The sequence below is a fragment of the Gobio gobio genome (genome assembly GCF_949357685.1).
Source record: "Gobio gobio genome assembly, chromosome: 8".
NCBI lineage: Eukaryota > Metazoa > Chordata > Actinopteri > Cypriniformes > Gobionidae > Gobio > Gobio gobio.
Window position 1 is genome coordinate 32,975,961 of NC_137114.1, and position 22,274 is coordinate 32,998,234.

At 38.2% G+C, this 22,274-nt stretch overlaps 1 protein-coding gene and 1 long non-coding RNA gene across 3 annotated transcripts in view; one reads left to right on the forward strand and one right to left on the reverse strand.

The window, feature by feature from the left end:
• Positions 1-22,274, reverse strand: part of grik4 (glutamate receptor, ionotropic, kainate 4) — a 511,925-nt gene that overhangs the window by 115,871 nt on the left and 373,780 nt on the right. For both annotated transcript variants that reach the window (XM_079824290.1, XM_079824289.1), the window contains exons 7-8: positions 20,209-20,387; positions 6,562-6,615 (exon numbers count right to left, since the gene is read on the reverse strand). In XM_079824290.1, coding sequence (XP_079680416.1) covers positions 6,562-6,615; positions 20,209-20,387 — 233 coding nt within the window. The remainder of the gene's footprint in view (positions 1-6,561; positions 6,616-20,208; positions 20,388-22,274) is intronic.
• Positions 17,839-18,244, forward strand: LOC307130962. Its single transcript, XR_013817107.1, has 3 exons — positions 17,839-17,886; positions 17,976-18,074; positions 18,158-18,244. It is a non-coding gene; the product is annotated as an uncharacterized lncRNA (long non-coding RNA).

The following is a 22,274-nucleotide window of genomic DNA, read 5'->3' on the forward strand; positions in this document are numbered from 1 at the left end:
GCTCTCATTTGTAAGTCGCTTTGGATAAAAGCGTCTGCTAAATGACTAAATGTAAATGTAAATGTAAATAAATACCCTTACTACCTGTCAGATACCATTGAAATACGTGTCCTGAGAAATATCACTTGTTTCTGTGACACCTACACTTTGTAAACTACTGTGTAAAAAACTTATCAGAGGATTTGGAGGCAAATCTCTGGCAATGGAGTACACTTGTGAGTTGAGGTTATTTGGTTAAATAATGAAAGGCGAGGGGAATGTTTAGGAAACCAGTAATTATCACTTAGAGTACGTTTAACATGACAGGTAGTAGCATACTTTGTTAAATCAACACTTTTAGGGGCTGTACACACACGACACGCTCTTGTGTTTAATAAAAGATAAATGGAGCGTAACGTAAACAGTCTTCAGACACATTTATGACTGTTTTTAATGGGATAGTTCTCCCATACTGTCATTATTTACTCACTTTCATGTTGTTACAAAACTGTATAACTTTCCTTCTCCTGCAGAACAACAAAAACAAAATATTTTCAAGATTGGTTCAACTATTTTTGTCCATACAATGAAAGTCAGTGCATGGGGTCCAAAACAACACTGGTCCCCATTGACTTTCATTCTAGAGTCAAAAAACGAATTATTTTGGGTTGTGAAAGAAAGTCATGTAGGTTTGAAACAACATCTGGGTTAGTCAATGATGACAAAATTGTAATTATTTTGGGTGAACAATCTCTTTAACTCGACGTCATCTCAAAAACATGGCACTCATGGTATAAACAGCGAGATGCATCACAACTGAAAAAAGAAGTCTGTCTAGAGCCAAGAAAAAAATTTTAATTAAAAAGCGCAAACTGGACCTTTGTATGTACAGAATGTATCCTGTACTAATGACCCCTGACTTCTCATTTCAGTACACTCTGTAAAATATTTATACTTAAAGTACAGTTTTGTAAATCCAGAGCAGAAAAAATACTATATTAGTCTATAAAATCATCTTCTTCATAATCCCTGTTAAGGCAGAAAAAACAAGAAAAATTATTTATTTGTAATGCTTGTGGTTAATACGCAAATAATCTAAACCCCATTCCTAATGTCTTCTCCATAAGGAAGACTATAATTACTCCTGTCAGCCAAGTCTGAGGAACCCTCATCAAATTTTCAGTTTTCTGATCACATGCTCCACAACGCCATGTGCCATGTGTTTCAACAGATGTGTCAAGGATGCGTTAATGCATTTGTGAAAAACAACTTACTGAGAACTTACACAGGAACATTAGATATGGCAGTGTGAACTTTCTGTTCTCCAGAAACTGTTTAACAAAACCAGATCTCTCAGGCACACTGGTCTCGTTGGCACACCTCTTTCATTTAAACGCAGCACAAAGGGCGAATCCCTGGGTGACAGTCAAACACAGATGAAAACGTTCTTCACTTGGCAAAGCGGAGTTATTGCCTGCACAAATCACAAAGCAACAATCCCTTTACCGCTCACCTGCATGGCAGTCACCAATAGAGAATACATCTAGTAATTAGAGCAAAATGGCTTTGCTCCTTTCCTTTCATTATTGCAATTAACCTACAGAACCTGATCTCTAACGAAGGGGGAAGGATGTTGTATCAAATTACAGGGATGTTTCATATCAGCGGTAGCTCTTGCTTTTCCTGCATGATAATGAGGACGAGACTGAAGTTGACATGTAATGTCTGAAAACTGAAGTTTCTGAAAAGAGCAAGCCAAAAACTGCACTGGATGAAGCCGGAGATGGAGGTAACGGACCCCTTGAAAGAAAATGGTAGAAATGTATAGAACACGTGGTAGATTTCACATTTTTATCATACTATAAGAATATCCTGTAAGTTTCAGAACTGAAAACTTCCTTGTTAGTCTAAAAACAGCTTTTATTGTTACCAAGCCCAGCGAACGACTCATTGTGGAATGTGCCTATATAGGTGAAAGACCGCCTCTGCAGATGAAAATCAACGCCTACTTCATCATTGCAACTTTGGCCCCGCCCACTGGCATGTTAGTGAGATGACGAGGAGAGAAGAGCGATACAGGATGGAGTACAAATAACATTGCCTTCCAAAGGATCCTAATGCTAGGAATGTGGTTATTTCATTTATTTTCAACAAGGTGAATGTCTCAGTTGAGCATTATTTATTTGTATTCGGTACATTTCACTGTAGATGCTTTGGTAAATTAGTCGCAATTTCGGCACAGGCTTGGCAAACAGAGTTTTACGATGTGGACGCATATTTTTACGATGTTGCCACAACAACATGTAAGTAACCATGTTAATTCTAATGCCTGATCTGTGACCAGTGAATTCTGATAAGTAATGATTCATGTACAGTCAAATGTTCTTTGTCTATGTGTCAGAAAATCAAACCAGTGAACGGTCAACTTCACATTATTTTACTTAGTAGGATGAAAATAATCTGTTATTTAAACTGATTGAATTACATATAGAAAATGATCAAAGAACATTCACTGGAGCTGTCAATCAAACAGCGCAAGTTTATCAGTGACTGAGTTCTAGACTTGTGCCAAAACTTCTGTAATAATCAATAAATCTCTTACTTACATTGTGTTTGCACTATTAGTTTAGACTGGGTAAACCAAGCCTGATCAGCTCAGGCTGGAAACCTGTACATTCATTTATCCTGCTTCTGACGAACTTTTGCAGGGAACCAATCACAGACTGGCTTAATCACCTGCCGCGCTATTGGTGGGTTTAACACGATGACGGATAGAGAAGCGATGGATCGATGCCCGTTGATCACGCCTCTTGGGGTCTGATTGGTTGAAGGACTATCCAATTGTGTACAGAGCCATTTGAATTATGCTCGTTTATCATGCCTCTTGTGCAGTAGAAAATACAGAGCAGACTGCCCAGACCAATGTTCAATCGATCTGAATATAATGCCAAAGATCTAAATATAATGCTAAATCAACACTTTTCACGATTAGTGAAAGAGAGCTGTAATAGTAAAAACGTGCTAAAAGTTTTCGAGAGAGCTAAACATGTAATACTTAGCTATGTCATATGCACATATGTTAGCCAACCACAGCAGTGGGCGTTTACACTGAAGACTCCATGCCTGACACGCATTAGCAGCTTTTTTTAGCATTATTGTAGCTTAAGGTGCTAAATGATACCTAAATGATCATTTGAAATATATTATTGTAACATACTCTTAACCAACAGTTTTTTTCGAGATCGTGTCCTTTTACCATCAGGTAGGATATGTACTTATATGCCTAATACCTAAAGAAAATAGCTGTCTGGAGCTGCCAAGATCTCCAATTGGCCTCACTCTCATGTCCTTTCAAACCCATATGACTTTAGTTTTTTATTTTATTTTGAAGAATGTTGGAAACCAAACGACATTTGTACCCATGAACTTTCATTGTATTAAAAGAACACTTTATATTAAAACAAGACATTTACAAAAAATATCCTCATGTTCCAAAGAATAATTTAAGTCATACAAGTTTGGAACGAGAGTGAGTAAATGACAGATATTTTTTTAGGTTTTTTGAGTGGAATATCCCTTTAAAAAATGATAGCAAAGAACAGGGCACTTGATGAATAACTGTGGACTTAGGGAAAGGTTTGTATGTAGGTATGCTGTCACAACTAATGATTGATTCCTCAAATTGATTCACAAGCAGCAGGTGAGCGTGATTCACAGCTTGTTTGGACACTGTGAAGTCCTAATTTACATTCACTGCGAGAGAAACACTGCAGTTGCTGTAATGTACAGAAACAATATATCTGAGCCGAGTTCCCATGGGGACTTGAATTATTCCCATGACAGATGGATTCAGGTGAGATGACAAAGATGTAAAGCCATGTGTGGGTGTAATGTTTTGGCCTCGACTCGCAGCTCGATCAGAAATTGCCTCTGAAAAATGCCCCGCCCCCAGCACAGTCATAAATTGGACTCGCTTATCAGCAAACCGATTCCATCTCTTAAAGTGCCCAAGGACTCCTCTACATCTAAAGAGGCCATCAATCTATCCATCTGGTTCTTCCATGGGTGTGTTTAAAAATGGAGGCAAGTCAATTTGGCGGCCATCTTGGTAAGGGCTCCAGGGAGCTACTTTCTAGGTAATGGACAAAAAGTACAGCTATGTTAAATCAGCAATACATTTTGACAACAATATCATATATTTCACTTCTTTGACTTCTTTAAAATCAAAATTGACAATTATTCCCATCTGTCATGGGAATAATTCAAGTCAAAATTGACAACTATTCCCATCTGTCATTAAGTCCCCATGGGATCGCCGGTCAGATTTATTGTTTCTGTACATTACAGCAACTGCAGCGTTTCTCTCAAAGTGAATGTAAATCGGGACTTCAAAGTGCCCAAAAAAGCTGTCCAAAAAAAGAGAATGCGTTTCACCTGGTTATATATCACAATAGAGAAGAAAAGACTATTGCAGCTTACGGTTCATGCCAACTTTAACTCAAATCATGCTGTTTTTTTTTTCAGGCTGGTCCAGTTAATGTTCTTGCTCTAGGTTATTTTAAATTGGTTATTTTAACTGAAAGCAGGACACCATATTGAGTGACATGATTTCACCCATTTTTCAACGAGTGTTCCGTCTCTGGTGTAAGGGGCCTTTCAAATGTTTACAGTCCAAATATCAAACAATTCTTAAAATCATGACACTTTTACTAAATAAGTAAAATGACAAATGTTTTCTGGGGAAAAAAAATCTAAATGAAGTGAGTTTTTATTTAAAACAAGTTAAATTATCTGCCAATGGGGTAAGAAAAATTATCTTGTTTCTGTTTGGGACAAGTTAAAAGACGTGTCAAGTTAAAAGAATTCCAACTTTTACATGCAATGCTGCTCATTAATGTCAGTTCCAAAACAGTGAACCAATCAGAAGACCGGGACACGGGTTACAAGCTTTTGTTTACAGTAGCAAGTTGGAGTGGCAACTATTTTATTTGGAGGATGGGGTGAACCCAAACAGATCTCTGTCCTGTCGTTCTCTGGGCAGCGACACAGTTTTTATCAATGTCAAATGCCATCGGAAGTGCAATTATCTTTTTTCCATATCAAAAATAGTAGCTATCTATTCTGCTGTTTGGCTATTTCTGTTATTTCCGGTATTGCATCATGTCTCAAAAGTGTGTTTCAAGACCCTCACGCTCTATGCTGTGCTTTTTAAAAAAAACATTTTGAGCGCTGCGTCTCGTTTTTAGACGCAAAGAAAGGTTCTGTGTGAACGGTCCCTAAAAGACACTTTGCAACAAGGCAGCTATAACCAAAGTAGCCCATCTCACCATAGGAAGGGTTTCAACAATTCCTCCATGTACCTGGATCACTAAGTGCTTCATTACTCCCCAAAGCGTGGCCTGAGCAGAAGCTGAAAAGCTCTCTCTGAGTCATATACTGATTACTGGGTTTGAGATGGATGTAGTGTGCTTTTGACAAGCCTTTTTCACACTGTGATAATGGCGTAATGAAACACTAGCATACGGATGGGATGACGGTGCTGTATTGGTGTGTTGGACGCATGAACGATGGCGGCAGGAGAGACTAAATAAGTGAAGGAAAGCAGTGTGGGGAAATGAAGTGGCTTCTTTAAATTGGGTTGGAGTGTGCTGAAGTGTGTCGGTTTGTTCCACGCCGAGTAGCTGCTCTTAAAGCGCTCTGAAGTTAAAGCCATATCAGATGAAAAAGTTTAGAAAAATCCATCCTGGTTTGTTATTTCTAGTACACATCAGCGTGAAACAGAAAGGTTGAAACAGAAACATCAAAGATGCTGTTTATATGGTACTTGAATCAACTGGGGGAAAATTTTGTGCACTTTTATGCAATAAAAAGCCGATGTGAAATACAAAAAAGTTCAACCTGGGAAATGAAAGCCAAAATAATATTAATATTCAGTAAGATTTTTTTTTTACAGAAAGGGATACTTATATTAAGAAGCATTTAACTGATCAAAAGTTACAGTAAAGACATTGATAATGCTACAAAATATTTCTTAATATATATTTATAATCCAAATAAATTGTGTTCTTTTCAACTTTCTATTCATCAATGAATCATGGAGAAAAATGTATCTCAGTTTCCACAAAAAAATGTAAGCAGCACATCTGTTTTCAACATTGATAATTCACTGTGGTAGAGCATTTATTATTATATTTTTCAGCAGATACTTGAAGACGCCGCTCTGGAGCTTCACCATGCAACTCGTTTCACTGTGATGTATCACTCCACACACAACTTCCCATATTCTGCCAAAAAACGTTATTCTGTCTTTGATGTTTTTCTGAGACAGCAATGGATTTTTAAGTAGTGCATTTGCTTAAATTTAGCTTATTCCTGACCAATAATTTGCGGTTAAGGCAATTAAAAGCTTATTGTTTAACCATTTTGGGCGTAGCCCTATTTTTTTTTTTGCCCAGGAGTATAATATAAATAATGTATAATAGTATTTTCACGCGGGAGGAAAAATGAAACAGCTTCTTTACTTTATAGGCATGGCCTTGAATAACTTCTGCATTAGCAAGCATAACCCATAAATTCTCTCACCAAGGAAGTCAGGATGTAGGTGTAGTACACTGACAGCATCCCCAACTCTGATGCCTGGAGAAGAGAGAAAAGAGAGGTACATTAAACACTTTTGACAATGCTAGGCTAATTTAATAATTTAAACAGTTACATAGACTGAATCTGTGCACGTCATTGCTGCCATTGAGAAGCAAAAGGCAAGGTTCACTGCTTTGTAAAACCTGTTCAGAACTGGATGAAAGCTAACAAAAGACAGACAACATTCCCGACACTGACTGTCATTGCCATTCTATTTATCAATTCTCCACTGTCTCCAAGGAAACCAAGCAAATACAATATGTCAATCAAATGTCAGGGGTGAAAACACTTCCAACAATTATTTCTATGGAAGCGGGGAGAAAACTGAGTAAAGGGGACCGTTTAGAGTACAAGAAATGCAAAAGAGGGAACGAGATTGAACAGTGGTGGGTGTTTGTCTTCTTGTTAAATAATGAATTAAAAATATATTGATCAAAAATAACCTGCAGTGAAATATCACATTTCCAAGAACAACCAGAACACTACAGTAACTTAGTAATTATCATATTTTTCACAAAAAATTTCTCCAAAACTGCTCTTGCAGATCTTTTCACCTTGCAGCCGTAATCTACAGGGAGTGCAGAATTATTAGGCACGTTGATTTTCTGATCATATTTTTTTTCCAGGCACATTTGAACAATTCCAAACCACAGTAATCCTAATAACTACTATTGATTTAGTATTTAATAATGTATAAGTGATATATAATTGTTCATGAAGGCTGGAAATGAAAATCACCTTATATTCAGGTGTGCAGAATTATTAGGCATGTTTTCTTTTACAGATAAATTGAGCCAAAAAAGAGATTTAACTCAGACTGAAAAGTCAAAAAGTATTAAATGCCCATGAGAAGGATGCAATACTAATGCAAAACTAGACATTGCAGTTAAGGCATGACCATTGGACAGTGAAATGCTCGTTGGGTCAGCAGGGTCAGACAAAAACAGGTGGTGAAGAAAAGACACCTGTTAACTGCAAAAGAATTAAGAATTAAGGTGAAGAATTAAGGGTGAAACCATCAGGAACCCTTTAGTCTCCAGCGCCACCATTTTCCAGAGCTGCAACCTACCTGGAGTCTCCAGAAGTGCAAGGTGTCAGGATCTCAGAGACTTCAGTTAGGTAAAGAATCCTAAAAAATGACCCCCACTAGATAAGAATCACAAGCTGAAGTGTTGTAAAATACATGAAGAAGGTTTTTTTATAGGCTTTATGGACAGATAGGTTGAGAGTGACTCTTGAAGGACCAGCACCACATCCTCTAGTACCACTGTTTGAAGAATTCATCTTCCAGAATCTGGCAGTACGTTTTGGGAGTTCATTTTTAGTCCATCTCTGCAAAACGGACTTCAGGATGGACTAAAATGAACTCCCAAAACGTACTGCCAGATTCTGGAAGATGAATTCTTCAAACAGTGGTACTAGAGGATGTGGTGCTGGTCCTTCAAGAGTCATTCTCAACCTATAAAACCTATAAAGCCTATAAAAAAGCAGGCTTCATGTATTTTACAACACTTCAGCTTGTGATTCTTATCTAGTGAGGGTCATTTTTTAGGATTCTTTACCTAACTGAAGTCTCTGAGATCCTGACACCTTGCACTTCTGGAGACTCCAGGTAGGTTGCAGCTCTGGAAAATGGTGGCGCTGGAGACTAAAGGGTTCCTGATGATTTCACCCATCACCCAATAGTAGTTATTAGGATTACTATGGTTTGGAATTGGTCAAATGTGCCTGGAAAAAAAATATGATCAGAAAATCAACGTGCCTAATAATTCTGCACTCCCTGTATAACCAAGCCCTAACAGAACACACAGTGATTTCTATTTAGTAATTGGCCACTTTAGAATAGGAATTACCTATTGGGATTTTTTTTTTAAACTTTTATTATTATTATCAGTGCTGGGGATTAGCTTACAAGAAGCAATGCTCCTAACTTAACAACATTTTTCAGTAGCTTGACAGTAGCTCAGTTGCTTTTGAATCAGTGTAGCTTTTCTAGTAGCTAACTACTTTTTTCCATCAAAAGAAGCTACATTCCGGGTTGTGTTTTGATGCACCTGTAATGCATTGAAGCAGCACAAAAATCTAAAAAACTAAAATCGTGTATTAATGGCATCTATTGTTTCATCACACATACATCTTGCGGCTTTACAGTTCACGAGAAGAGATAGTCTGATGACTATGTAAAGGACGTACAGTGGGTTGATGCTTCACACGAATTGACTAGTAAAGGTTACTTGATTTATACAAACAAAAGATTAAAACGCTGTCTGCATCGAAGACTCCAAGCACATACAGGTGATTAATAGCTTTTTAAAATTGATTATCCTGCTTTATTGCACTCTATATCAAATGTCTGCTTCTAATTTTATTACAGTGGTGACCTGCCATAGTCTGTCCAACCAATGTCTGTCCCGCATGGTGTTTTTCATCATTGTATTGGCAAAGCATCTGTCAATTTAACAGAAAACTAAATTGTGATATGCTTAGTGCACTTATCACATGGCAAAGGCTGTGATCTAATTAAAAAGGTTGAGCAGGTTTCAGAACGGAGCGCACTGTGTTCACGCAAGTAGCACATGAGTCGTGTCTCAGAGCAACATTTTTGTCTACTTCTGTCCTGTGTCTCCAATTTAAGTTGTATATATTTTGTTCTTGCATTGATGTGACATTTGTAGCAATAGGTGCATTGACATGGAGCACTGTAATCGGTTTAAAAGTCCAATCTGAATGAAAATGCTCCATATAAACACCTCAATCGGTCTAAAAATGCCCAAACTGAATTAAATTGTAATCGGTTTAAGAGGGGTGGGATAAACTTTTTCATGAACCGATCAAACGAAAAATTCCACCATGAAAACGACCTGATCCGATTACTGTGAGTGTACGTCCTTCTGTGACATGATATACAGCGCGCGCCTCCACAACTGAAGAGTGCACGACGTGCTCACACCAGGCTATAATGTTGACAAGAGAGGAAAGTACATTTTTCTGAGGTGTTTAACTTTTTATTTCGTAACAAGTTATGAAGATAATATTGGAATAATGACACAGACATAGCCTGGCTACACCATCTCATCTTGACAGCATTTGTCCCAGGCACTTTTTACTTCTGACAGAAGAATTTATTTTTCTGAGATGATTCTTACACTTTACAACAAAATAAATAGCTTTTATAAAACTGTATAAGTCCTGGTGGCCGTTGAGAGCATTGCTTTAAACCCCCAAAAATTTAATTAAAACATTTGTCAGTAACAATTATTCAAGTTATTTGTAATCAACAAAGTAATTGTAAAAAGAAAAAATCAACGTAGTTTCAATGTAGCTCGCTACTTTTTGATAGTCACTTGTAGTGTAGCTAAGTACGTTTTCAGAAGGGTAGCTTGACTGTAGTTTATCTACTTTCATTTTTGAATAGCTTGTATAGATTGTCAAACTACAGTTTCAGAGTAGCTTCCCCAACACTGATACAATTTTTTTGTTATTATTACTTAACTGAATGCATGACTTTGACTGCTGAGATGCATCTTGCATTTTTTCAGACATCGTATCAAGTTAAAAGTAGTTAAAAGTAATTATACACTACCGTTCAAAAGTTTGGTGTTAGTATTTTTTGAAAGAAAGAATACTTTTCTTTGGCAAGGCTCGATTAAATGTATCAAAAGTGACAATTAAGACATTTACAATGTCACAAAAGATTCCTACTCCAAATAAAAGCTGTTCTTTTGAACTTTCTATATCAAAGAAACCTGAAAAACCTGGACAGCACAACAGTTTTCAACACTGATAATAATAAGAAATACGTGAGCAGCAAATCAGCATATTATGGTTGATATGTGAAGGATCATGTGACACTGAAGACCAGCTTTACCATCACAGGAATACTTTAAGTAAAAAAAAAGAAGGTTATTTTAAATTGTAACAATATTTCACCATATTACACTCTTTTACTGTATGTTTGATCAAATAAATGCAGAATTGATGAGCATTACAGACTTTCAAAAACATTTAAAAATATTACTGAGTGCTGACCCTAAACTTTTGAACAGTAGTGTACATGGTGTCCTTACAGCTGATTAATTAACTAGTCATTCAGGCAACCCAATGAGCAGTTTTTTTAAACTTTGAAAACAGGCAGTTTTGCTCATCCCGACTTTAAAATATGCCCTCTATACTTTTTGTTTCAACATTATTAATGGTACAGCCCCAAAGTTGTGTTCTTTCCGACCTGTGTGACATGTACAACTTATGTGGCAGAGTATAATTTGTAGGTGCCTTAGATTTGCTGACGGTGGCGGAAGTACCAGGTCTTAACTTCCTAAACTCCCGGCTTTGTTCCTACATTTTAGAGCATAAGTCATGCTAACACAGCACTCCTGGGCACCTGTTTTCTTGTGATTGCAATATGGTTCAAAACAGCATCTGTATTGAGGCACTTATACTCTGTCTGGTACACACCCCAGACTCCCTGCCTAGCTTTCCATAATGCCCATCCGCATTTCGTTTGACCAGTGTTGTGTTGAAAAGAGAAAGAGAGGGAGAAAATGGACCATGGGAGAGGAGAGTTTTTCCAGGTTATGATAATTTTGTCCTTGCGTAAAGTATTTTATAATGAAAGATTTTCCCTGCAATTGCCCATGTAATTGAATCCTGTAACTCAAGCAGGTTTGTGAGCCATGCGGTGAACATGGGCAAACAGCCCTAACATGCTTGCCCTATACTCGCTCCTTAGGAAGCTGAACGAGTGCCAACTTTTCACTGCTCTGCCGCATGCTTGCTCCAAATAGATCCAGAGAGAGAGAGAGAGAGAGAGAGAGAGAGAGAGAGAGAGAGAGAGAGAGAGAGAGAGAGAGAGAACAGAGAAACATGAAGAGGAAATGTGTGTGGATAAAACAGAGACAGTGAGATATACAGAAAGAGAGAGGGAGAAATAGGTTCAAGGGGGTATGGGTTTGTGAAACACAGTAAGGGTGACAAACTGACAAAGAAACCACTGTGAACCGCACAACCCACCGGAGTAACAGTGGAGGTGTTTGTCCCTGTGTCTCCATAGCAACAGGAACAGCCAAGGAAAGGCTTGTGATTGTCATGAGACACTTTGATTAAAGAGCAATGGAGTGAATAGGGAGGAATAACGGTGGAGAACCATTGGCTAAAATGGCAAGAAAGCACAAGATGTCATGAGAAGAGCACAGAAGAGTCAAGATAACATGAGATGAGACAATGAGAATAAGAGAGTAGGGAATGGACTGGTAAGGTAGGGGAAAGGGGAGGGGAGGGTAATGCTGCGTTCACACCGAACATGAATTGAGCATCAAATTCGCTTCTATCGCGTCTAGTTGGACGCTTGAACATTTTGAATCCACTCACGGGTCCAAAGCGAATTGGACACACGTACAAAGAGAGCGTTTGAAGCCAAATAGACGTGCGTTCGAGGCGCTCCAGGAGCTGCGCCTGGATGACGGCCACTTTCAGCAGTACTTCCTTCTGTCCCACGTCCAAATAGCTCCGTATGACTGCTCACTGCCAATATCAGTCGTTCCTCCATGTTGAATGAGTGATTTAAAAAATATATATGTTTTATTAAGAACAATGAAGCATTACAGATAAAGAGAGAAACATACATTTAAGAAAGAAATATACAAGAGATAGATAACAAATAGCACCAATAGGGAGAACAAGAACAGGAACAACCAAACAAAAAACAAGCAAAGAAAACTATATAAAAGGAAAGAAAACAGGTAAAATTAGAGTAATTGGAGCATGTTAAGCCAAGAAGAAGAGACCAAATTAAAGGGGGATTTTAAAAAGAAATGTTTTCCTTGCGTTGGCATTCTTCGATACAGAAAGCGTTTGAAGATATTGGTGAAATTCAATGAGAAAAACTTTGAAAAATGGCTTATGATTAGAAAATGTACATTTATGAATATGAAATTTCAAGAGAAGTAATAGATTTATAAGGTACAATTATTTTTCAAAGTTTTTCTCTGTATTAACAAAAATAAATAGAACATATTTCCAAAAAGAATAAAATTTTGGAACACTGAACATGAATTGAGTGTCTGGAGCGAGTGATTTCCATTTTAAGTCAATGTAAATAAGCATTGATGCGCGTCTGGAGGTCCTGCGGTGCGATAGATGCGTTTAGCGACAGAATCAATAATATACCTGCATGAAATTTTTGTATAGTAACAATCCCAAAACAAATGTACAGTGGTCTCATCTTTAGCATTACAGAAAACACATTTTATGTCAATGTCAGGTTTAAACTTTCTAAGATAACTTTTTGCTGGATCGAATCTGTGAATTAATTTAAAAGAAAATTCTCTAACTTTATCTACAATAAGATATTTATGTGGCAATAACCAAACTTTTTTCCAGTCCACAATGTTGAATGAGTGACTCCAGGCGTGCCTGCCCCCGTTTATTACGTCACTTTACCACATGACAGCAGCAAGCAGGCTCCTGATTGGTTAACGCGGTGCGAACAGATGCCAAATTTCAGATTTTTCAACTCGGGTGTCAGACGCGAATTTGCTTCAAACGCATCAATGCACAAAAAGCACCAAATAAAATCACTCGTGTGTAATACATGTATCGCGCAAGACACTTGACACATTCGTACCTCCAGACGCGCGTCAATGCTTCTTTACATTGACTTAACATGGAAATCACTCGCTCCAGATGCTCAATTCGCATTCGGTGTTAATGCAGCATAAGGGAAGAAAAAGGGACTGTTAAGGAAAAGGAAAGGGACTGTTAAGGGAATTAAGGTAAGAATAAAAGAAAGAGAAGGGGAAAGGGAAGGGACTGTTAAGGGAAGGGACTTAAGGTAAGAAAAAAAGAAAGAGAAGGGGAAGGGAAAGGGACTGTTAAGGTATGGAAAAGGGAAGGTAGGAGAAAGGGAAGGGAAGGGAAGGGAAGGGAAGGGAAGGGAAGGGAAGGGAAGGGAAGGGAAGGGAAGGGAAGGGAAGGGAAGGGAAGGGAAGGGAAGGGAAGGGAAGGGAAGGGAAGGGAAGGGAAGGGAAGGGAAGGGAAGGGAAGGGAAGGGAAGGGAAGGGAAGGGAAGGGGGCTGATGGTTGTTATGAGAAGACATTTGACCTCTCTATAAACTCAAGCACTTTTCCATGTAATCTGCAAAATAGAATGAAAGTCCTTTGTCTACTACCAATAGTGCAGCGATGTATGAAGCACAGCCCACACAGAAGTCACTTTCAAACCAAGCTTTTATTTTGGTCAAAGTGGTGAATCCACAAAAGCAGCTTGAACCCATTGCGAAATCTGCATGGGGAATTATTTCACCCTCAGGCAAAGTTCCCAATCGTGTGAATCCTTATTCAAATGACTACACTTTGCCAGAGAAAACTCACTGAACAACAGTAAACGTGACAGTACCTTAAGAGCACTATAAGGGGCCATTGGCATAGAATACGTTTTTGCGTGTAAAAAAAGTGGGACCCTGGGCAGTGCAGTGAACAAATAATCACCAGATGTTTAGAAGTTGTTTAACTTCTTTTTACTGGGACACCACATTTTTAGAACATTGTGTCATGCTCAAAACACTGCAAAAGACCTGTTTGTCTAATGCATGTTTACATAATTTTCTCTCCATCGATCACCTTCACTCTTTTCATCAGTTCCTGCAATCAGCCTCTCTTGCAGAGCCATTAATTTCTCCTTCCTGAAAATAATGATTCATGTTTAATTATAGCTCGCACATATGCTGCAGAGGTTTTTGTGTATGTCCAATCAGTCATCTATATTGAATTATTCCGTCATGAGGAGGCATACATGTATGTGTATGTTCATTCGCATTGATTGAATGTGTCAGAAAGAGATATATTTACTACAGCTCATACAAACGAGGAGCAACATTTCACTCTTACACTTAAAAGACACATGAACAAAAGGATCATGAGAATAATGCTACACTGTGAAACACTTATATAGTTTAATGGCATCATTAAAATCTTCCATTTTTATGAGCGATTGTTAATTTTATTCTGAGACTCAAGGTCATGGCCATTGACATTCAGATCTATCTCATGCAAATAGTCTTAAAAACTATTTTCAGCTTATAATTACATAATGATGGCCTTTTTACCCTTATATTTCCGCAAACTTTTCAACCCCTGGATGTATGCGGATCTAGCAATGGTTTGAGAGAGATAAACTACAATCTTTTTCTTAATCAGTATTTTTGTCTTCTTTTCCAGTAAAATAATATAGCCTATAAACACCCTTAAACAAGATAAGTTTACTTTTGCACAAAATATTACAATTTGTTATTTGAGAATATATCTTCCAGTTTGCACCTCATTGGCAAAGATATAAAAATATATATATATATATCTCAAACGAATTGCCTTACACAAATGTGCTTTTAGCTTTTAATGCAGTTCAATTGGTCTTGTTTTAGGGGTATTTAACATATATACATACAGTGAGGAAAATAAGTATTTGAACACCCTGCTATTTTGCAAGTTCTCCCACTTAGAAATCATGGAGGGGTCTGAAATTGTCATCGTAGGTGCAGGTCCACTGTGAGAGACATAATCTAAAAAAAAAAATCCAGAAATCACAATGTATGATTTTTTAACTATTTATTTGTATGATACAGCTGCAAATAAGTATTTGAACACCTGTCTATCAGCTAGAATTCTGACCCTCAAAGACCTTTAAAATGTCCACCTCCACTCCATTTATTATCCTAAATTAGATGCACCTGTTTCTCCCGTTAGCTGCATACAGACACCTGTCCACCCCATACAATCAGTAAGAATCCAACTACTAACATGACCAAGCACTGCATGAAAAGTGGGATTTTCGTCAGTATGTGACACTGTAGATTGCCGTGAAACTTCAGGTTTACGACTGTGCACGGCAATTTGCAGGCAACACCGAAAACTGCCGTAAATTGTCGGAAATTGACGTGGGCCTTGCTTGGCAGTTTCCCCCCCCTCCCCTTAATTCTAGGGGAGGCTTTATCATGTAAATGAACATGCTGTGAGCTACACAAATGCAAATCAGAGTAGCAGCAGGGGGAGTTTTATCTAGGTTCTGAATTTTTTTGACTAAAACAAGTTTAAAGTTTAAGTTAAAATGTTAACTTAAATTTAAGTTAAATGTACTCGTTTTAGTACACATTACTAAATTTTTAGGGCAACCAGTTTGCTCCAATTTTTTAAGTAGATTCAACTTGTCCGGGCTCACAGTGTAGATTAATTACTCTGTATGTCATTAGCAATAACCAATGTTATGTAAAAAAAATTAAAAAATACAGGACAGCAGTTCATGTCTTCAACCTTTAGAGAGGTTATGTGATGCAACAAGACAATGAACCAAAGCACACAAATAAATCAAGTAAAGCATACAGTTTACATACCAACATTAATTTTTCCACCCTGCACTGTGAATGATTTTTTAAATGGCTATTAATCATAAATGTGAAAAGTACAAGTTTGTGTGTTTATAGTTAAGTCAGATTGTGTTTTTCTGTAATTGTCATTTAAATTGAGCTCACACCACATTTTATGAATTATCAATGCAGATTTTCAAGAGGTGGTTTCCTGGACAGGGTTTAAATTATGCCAAGAGTAGGCCTTAATCTATTTAATCGTGAGTTAAAAAATTGTTGCCTGGAACAAAGATTAAGCACAGATTACTAACACCTGGACTATGAGTCCTGAACTAAAATAAACTGGATTCATTTACAGTTTTATCTAATTGCTTACACACAATTTCTGAAAATATGGCTCCATTTCTTGTAACTCTACACACAAAACATCAGACATCTCTTGCAAAAGCAACACTTTGTGCAAAACTATTTTAACTATTTCCAAAAATGTTGTTTTTGCATATATCTAACTACACACAATGCACAACTGAGGAATTTACAGTTGAACTGAAATCAACTGAACTGAATCAACACTGAAGTCACTTGAGCTGTATATTGGCTTGTTAGAGCCGGTTTACAGCAGAATTTGTTTTGAACTTGTTACTGAAGCTGCTATGAAACAATATATTTTGTTGTATGCATATTCTTTCTTTCTCAAACCTTAGTTTTGATTTCTAAGTGATCAATTTATGTATGTGTTTTCACACATGATCATTGGCTGTATGGGTCCTCAGTAAATGAATGTGGCATTTAAATGGCAAAAGTTATTCTTGTCTCTATAACTTATGGCTTCCTAAAGACACGTTTATGGGTAAATAAAATATTAATAATATAAATAAAATGAATATCAAAACATATTTTAAATATAATGAAGTCATTTTATTATAGCACTCATCAGATGTTCCTGGAAACAAAACAGAGACAGAACAGTATAAACAAACTATACAACAAACTAAACACCAAATTACAAAAACATTATTATGTGAAAGTGAATAAAGTGGTGTGTGTTTTCAGTTATAAATATGTGCTGTGTAAATTAGCCTATACTTTTAGAAATTATATATAGCCTAACTTTAAAAAACAAACAATAACCCATATAGATAAATTATAATAATTGTATAATATTAAGCATTTACTTAATATACATTGTAACATTAGGCTACTTTACTCTAGCACAGTAGTCAGTTAAGCAATTAATTAATATCTTATATTAATATGTATGTAGCCTAGGCTACAAAGGTAAGTCTGCTTTAAAAAAAAAAATATTACACTTCGACATGTACAGAATGTGCGCGTTAAGAAACACGTTCAAATGTGTCTTCTTAACATGTTAAAACTGTGCGTGAAGCGGAAAACAGGGCGTGTTGAAGGTTGAAACGATCATAAGTCACGCGTTTCGTATAAAGAGATTTGGCCCCGGGCGCGTTCCATATCAGAGCCCTAGTCCAATGGGGTGCGAGGTCGAGGTCATGGCCATGACGCGTAGAAGACGAGCTTTAAACTATTTTTTTATGTTTTTTGCTGCTTTCCTTTTTCGTGATCAACAATGACAGGACACCGTCTTCAACTCAATCTCTGCATGGACGCGACGAACTTTTTGGACTCATTTTCAGGAGGCTGTCTTCGTCTTCATAACTCTGAGGCAAACTGCAGTCGCTATGAACCACAGCATGGGTAATGTAACGTTACGATATAAAGAATATGCTTTTATTCAGCTGTATAAGGAAATGGATGTGTTAATAGATCCGAGCTTAAAACTGCACATTTTGTTTACACAGACTATCCTCGCCTCATAACGAAGCCGTGAGCTCTTATCTGCTTGGAGCGATTACCGCGAGTCCAGATTTAACCGCTGATCATGACGAAATTGTGTGTAAGTAACTTCTAATGTGTTTCTCATTCCTTGTTTAATTTTACCGTGACTGTTTTTATTAATACCAGTCTCATGTAATTGTTTTCCAGCTGCATGTAAGACGTATTATGAATCGACACGCCGGAGCTTCAGATACAAACAACCTGAAACTGCGAAGTTTAGCTCGGAGTCGATCAAGAAGAAAAAGGGTAAGATTTATTATATTAGATCCGTTTTTTGTCAATGTGAGTATTTTTCAGGTTGCTTATTGTCTTTATGGATTGTATTACAGTTGCTGGAAGCGAGAGTGTGCTGGATGAGGTGGACGTTTGGAAGTCTGCGACCATTGAACTCATATCTGACGAGGAAGACGGCTTTGTTGACGGGGTTTCTGGATGGATTGTGCGGCCACCGCCCTCTCGCAGCCTGGAGCTCGACGAACTTTACATTACATTACGAGACATTACTGCTGCACTGTACATAGTTGTGTGTTTAACAATAAAGCTCTTTCTTTGAGTCAACCGCTGTGTTTTATAAATTAAGCCCTTTCTTTGAATGAACAGCTGTATGCTTATAAATGAAGCCCCTTGTTTGAATAAACGGCACGGTCCGTATAATTTGCCCATATATTCCTTGATGGTATGAATACTTCATAGCACAATAACATTAATATGAAACAAATTATTACAACATAAATTATATATTTATTATTATTATTGGGGTTTACATTTATAATGAGCCAGGGGGACCAATAATGATTGGTTTGCAGTGATCTGCCAACCAATCACGAGGGATTTTTCTTTTTTAAATGTAGTGGCTTCAGCCAATAGTGAGTGAGTAAATTCAAGTCTGGCCGTTGACTCTCTGGTTTCGCTGCTATTCATATGCAAATTAGAGGCGTCGCACCTCCGCGCGGTCTCTCAGCGGGGGGCTCTCCACCTACGTCATGGTTCGTTTACGACAATTTGTGGCACAGACGAACGCGACGTTCGCTGCCTCTAAATTGTCGAAAGCTGCCGAAAATTAGGGAGATTTCCAGGAGTATACAGGCGTTTATGGGGTCGAAAATCCCACTTTTCATGCAGTGAAGACCAAAGAGCTGTCCAAAGACACTAGAGACAAAATTGTACACCTCCACAAGGCTGGAAATGGCTACAGGGAAATTGCCAAGCAGCTTGGTAAAAAAAGGTCCACTGTTGGAGCAATCATTAGAAAATGGAAGAAGCTAAACATGACTGTCAATCTCCCTCGGACTGGGGCTCCATGCAAGATCTCACCTCGTGGGGTCTCAATGATCCTAAGAAAGGTGAGAAATCAGCCCAGAACTACACGGGAGGAGCTGGTCAATGACCTGAAAAGAGCTGGGACCACCGTTTCCAAGGTTACTGTTGGTAATACACTAAGACGTCATGGTTTGAAATCATACATGGCACGGAAGGTTCCCCTGCTTAAATGTCCAGGCCCGTCTTAAGTTTGCCAAAGACCATTTGGATGATCCAGAGGAGTCATGGGAGAAAGTCATGTGGTCAGATGAGACCAAAATAGAACTTTTTGGTCATAATTCCACTAAACGTGTTTGGAGGAAGAAGAATGATGAGTACCATCCCAAGAACACCATCCCTACTGTGAAGCATGGGGGTGGTAGAATCATGCTTTGGGGGTGTTTTTCTGCACATGGGAAAGGGCGACTGCACTTTATTAAGGAGAGGATGGCCGGGGCCATGTATTGCGAGATTTTGGAGAACAACCTCCTTCCCTCAGTTAGAGCATTGAAGATGGGTCGAGGCTGGGTCTTCCAACATGACAATGACCCGAAGCACACAGCCAGGATAACCAAGAAGTGGCTCTGTAAGAAGCATATCAAGGTTCTGGCGTGGCCAAGCCAGTCTCCAGACCTAAACCCAATAGAGAATATTCGGAGGGAGCTCAAACTCTGTGTTTCTCAGCGACAGGCCAGAAACCTGACTGATCTAGAGAAGATCTGTGTGGAGGAGTGGGCCAAAATCCCTTCTGCAGTGTGTGCAAACCTGGTGAAAAACTATAGGAAACGTTTGACCTCTGTAATTGCAAACAAAGGCTACTGTACCAAATATTAACATTGATTTTCTCAGGTGTTAAAATACTTATTTGCAGCTGTATCATACAAATAAATAGTTAAAAAATCATACATTGTGATTTCTGGATTTTTTTTTTTAGATTATGTCTCTCACAGTGGACATGCACCTACGATGACAATTTCAGACCCCTCCATGATTTCTAAGTGGGAGAACTTGCAAAATAGCAGGGTGTTCAAATACTTTTTTTTTTTTTCCACAGCAGGCCAACTGTTAGGCTGAGACGTACCCTTTCCAAAATAATGTGCGACATGGTGGCGTTGGCATCCACTATGATGGTGGCAGTCTTGTCATCGCGGATCTCCTTGAGAAGGGGGGTGGGATCCTGGCTGTCATCCAGCATGCGAACAGAGAGGGTTTCCTTGGAGATGAGAAACTGTCGCAGTAACACCTCCAGGTTTAATAGGCCTGTTGAAAAGGGGCACACACATAACACTTCAGCGTGCTGACTTATGTCACTTTCTCTCACAACAGGAAATATGTCCTCCCTCTCTTTTCACAGCAATTATGATACCATGGGATCAACCCTTTTAAAGGGGTTAGAGTCGATTTTCTGTGCATATGAATATGATGCTATTATATTTGTCAGACAAATTTCCACTAAATTATCTGCCAATATTTTTCTAATTGAATTCAATAAAGATAACAAAGCTTATTTTTTTGCTGTCCTGTATGTCCGCAACTAATTTAATTAGTGAAATCATAATCACCCAAGTGTTTAATCTCGGTTCCTTTGGCAATTATGAGGCCCAGGGGAAAACAGGACTTGCGAAATGCACAACACAGTATTGCAACAGAACGTGGCATCGGTTTATTATGATCTGACTCGTTAAATTTGAAAGGCTTAAGCTGCTGACTTCACTCATAACGTGGCCGATGCCATTGCTCAAAGCTGTCATCTCCATTTCCTGCCGAGTTACTCAGCATATATTTGATTATCCATAAGCATTTGGTTTCTGTCTTTCGCTCACTGCACATCTCATGCAATTTCACATTTAGTGCACTACATTTAACACTGCGCTACAGCATTGCTAGCTAACGCATGCCCTGACTTCGCCGATCAAGTTGGACAGGAACTTGTGAGAAAAGCAAAACACACACTATTTGAGTTTTTGATATAATTCTGCTAACTTTCTGTTTGGCATTAATAACTTTGAATTAGGGAGGATTGGCTAACTGGGCAAAATGTGAGGATAGACTGATGGTAAATGGGAAGATGAAAGTGTGTAGGGTTAAGTTAGCACAGTGGGTAAGGTGTTTCTAGCATTGGCAAGAGAAAAGCACAAAGCCGCTTCCCACACAAAGACAGTGATAAAGGCTTAGCCTCCATTCATTCTGAGCAGCCAGTCATTTCCTCAGCTATCACTTTCCACTGGGCTTTTACAAAGCGCCAAGTTCATTTATCTTTAAAGCACACACACATCATGTACATGGTACAGCTAAAAATACACACATGCTTAAAAGCTCAGAGTAGCACAATGCAAACATAGCAGGAGACTATTTGCACAGGTACATAACAGAAGTACATGGACATGCACAAGAGGACTGGATTTGACTGCACTACAATGCGTAAACACTTTGATGAAAATCTGAGGTGATGTCAACTGTTTTGCTAACTTCTGCTAGACCTGTGGTTAAAGTCGGCATGAAACAGATGTTGCGATAGTCTTTTCTTTGCTATTGTGAAGTATATCCGAGTGAAATGGCTTCTAGAACAAGAAAAAAATGTAGGGCAGGACTTGATTTTGTCTTTGGATTGATTGGATTGTTGTGGTTTGCTATTGCTGCGATCTCATGTGAGTGACAGTTTGTCCACCCTTGCGGCGAAAGACGAGATTTTGAGGGCACATGAATTTGAAAAAAAAATGTGCGCAGATGAATCTTTTATAATACATACTGCAGTATTCCATATAAAATTTTGATTTCATGGTGACTTTAACCACCATCCCTGCAGAAAACAAAAAAAACAAAAGAATATCCAAAACCATCCTAAGCTGGTTTGCTGGTATAATATAGTCTCCCAGCCTTGTTAGGCAGGTCTTAAAGAGGTTTTGGGAACTCGTCAGCAAGCTAAACCAGCTGAACAGCATCTTGGCCAGTCTGGAAGACTGGCAAGACCAGCGAGCCAGACCAGATGGTTTTGGAATGTTTTTTTTTTTTTTCAACAGGTGTTCCATCAACCACACACCTGCTCTCTAGTAGGTACTGTATATTTATAGTTTGTATTAAAGTTGCGATGAAACTTTAATACAAAGTAGTGACATCTTTTCTTCTGTATTGTGACATACAGTACAT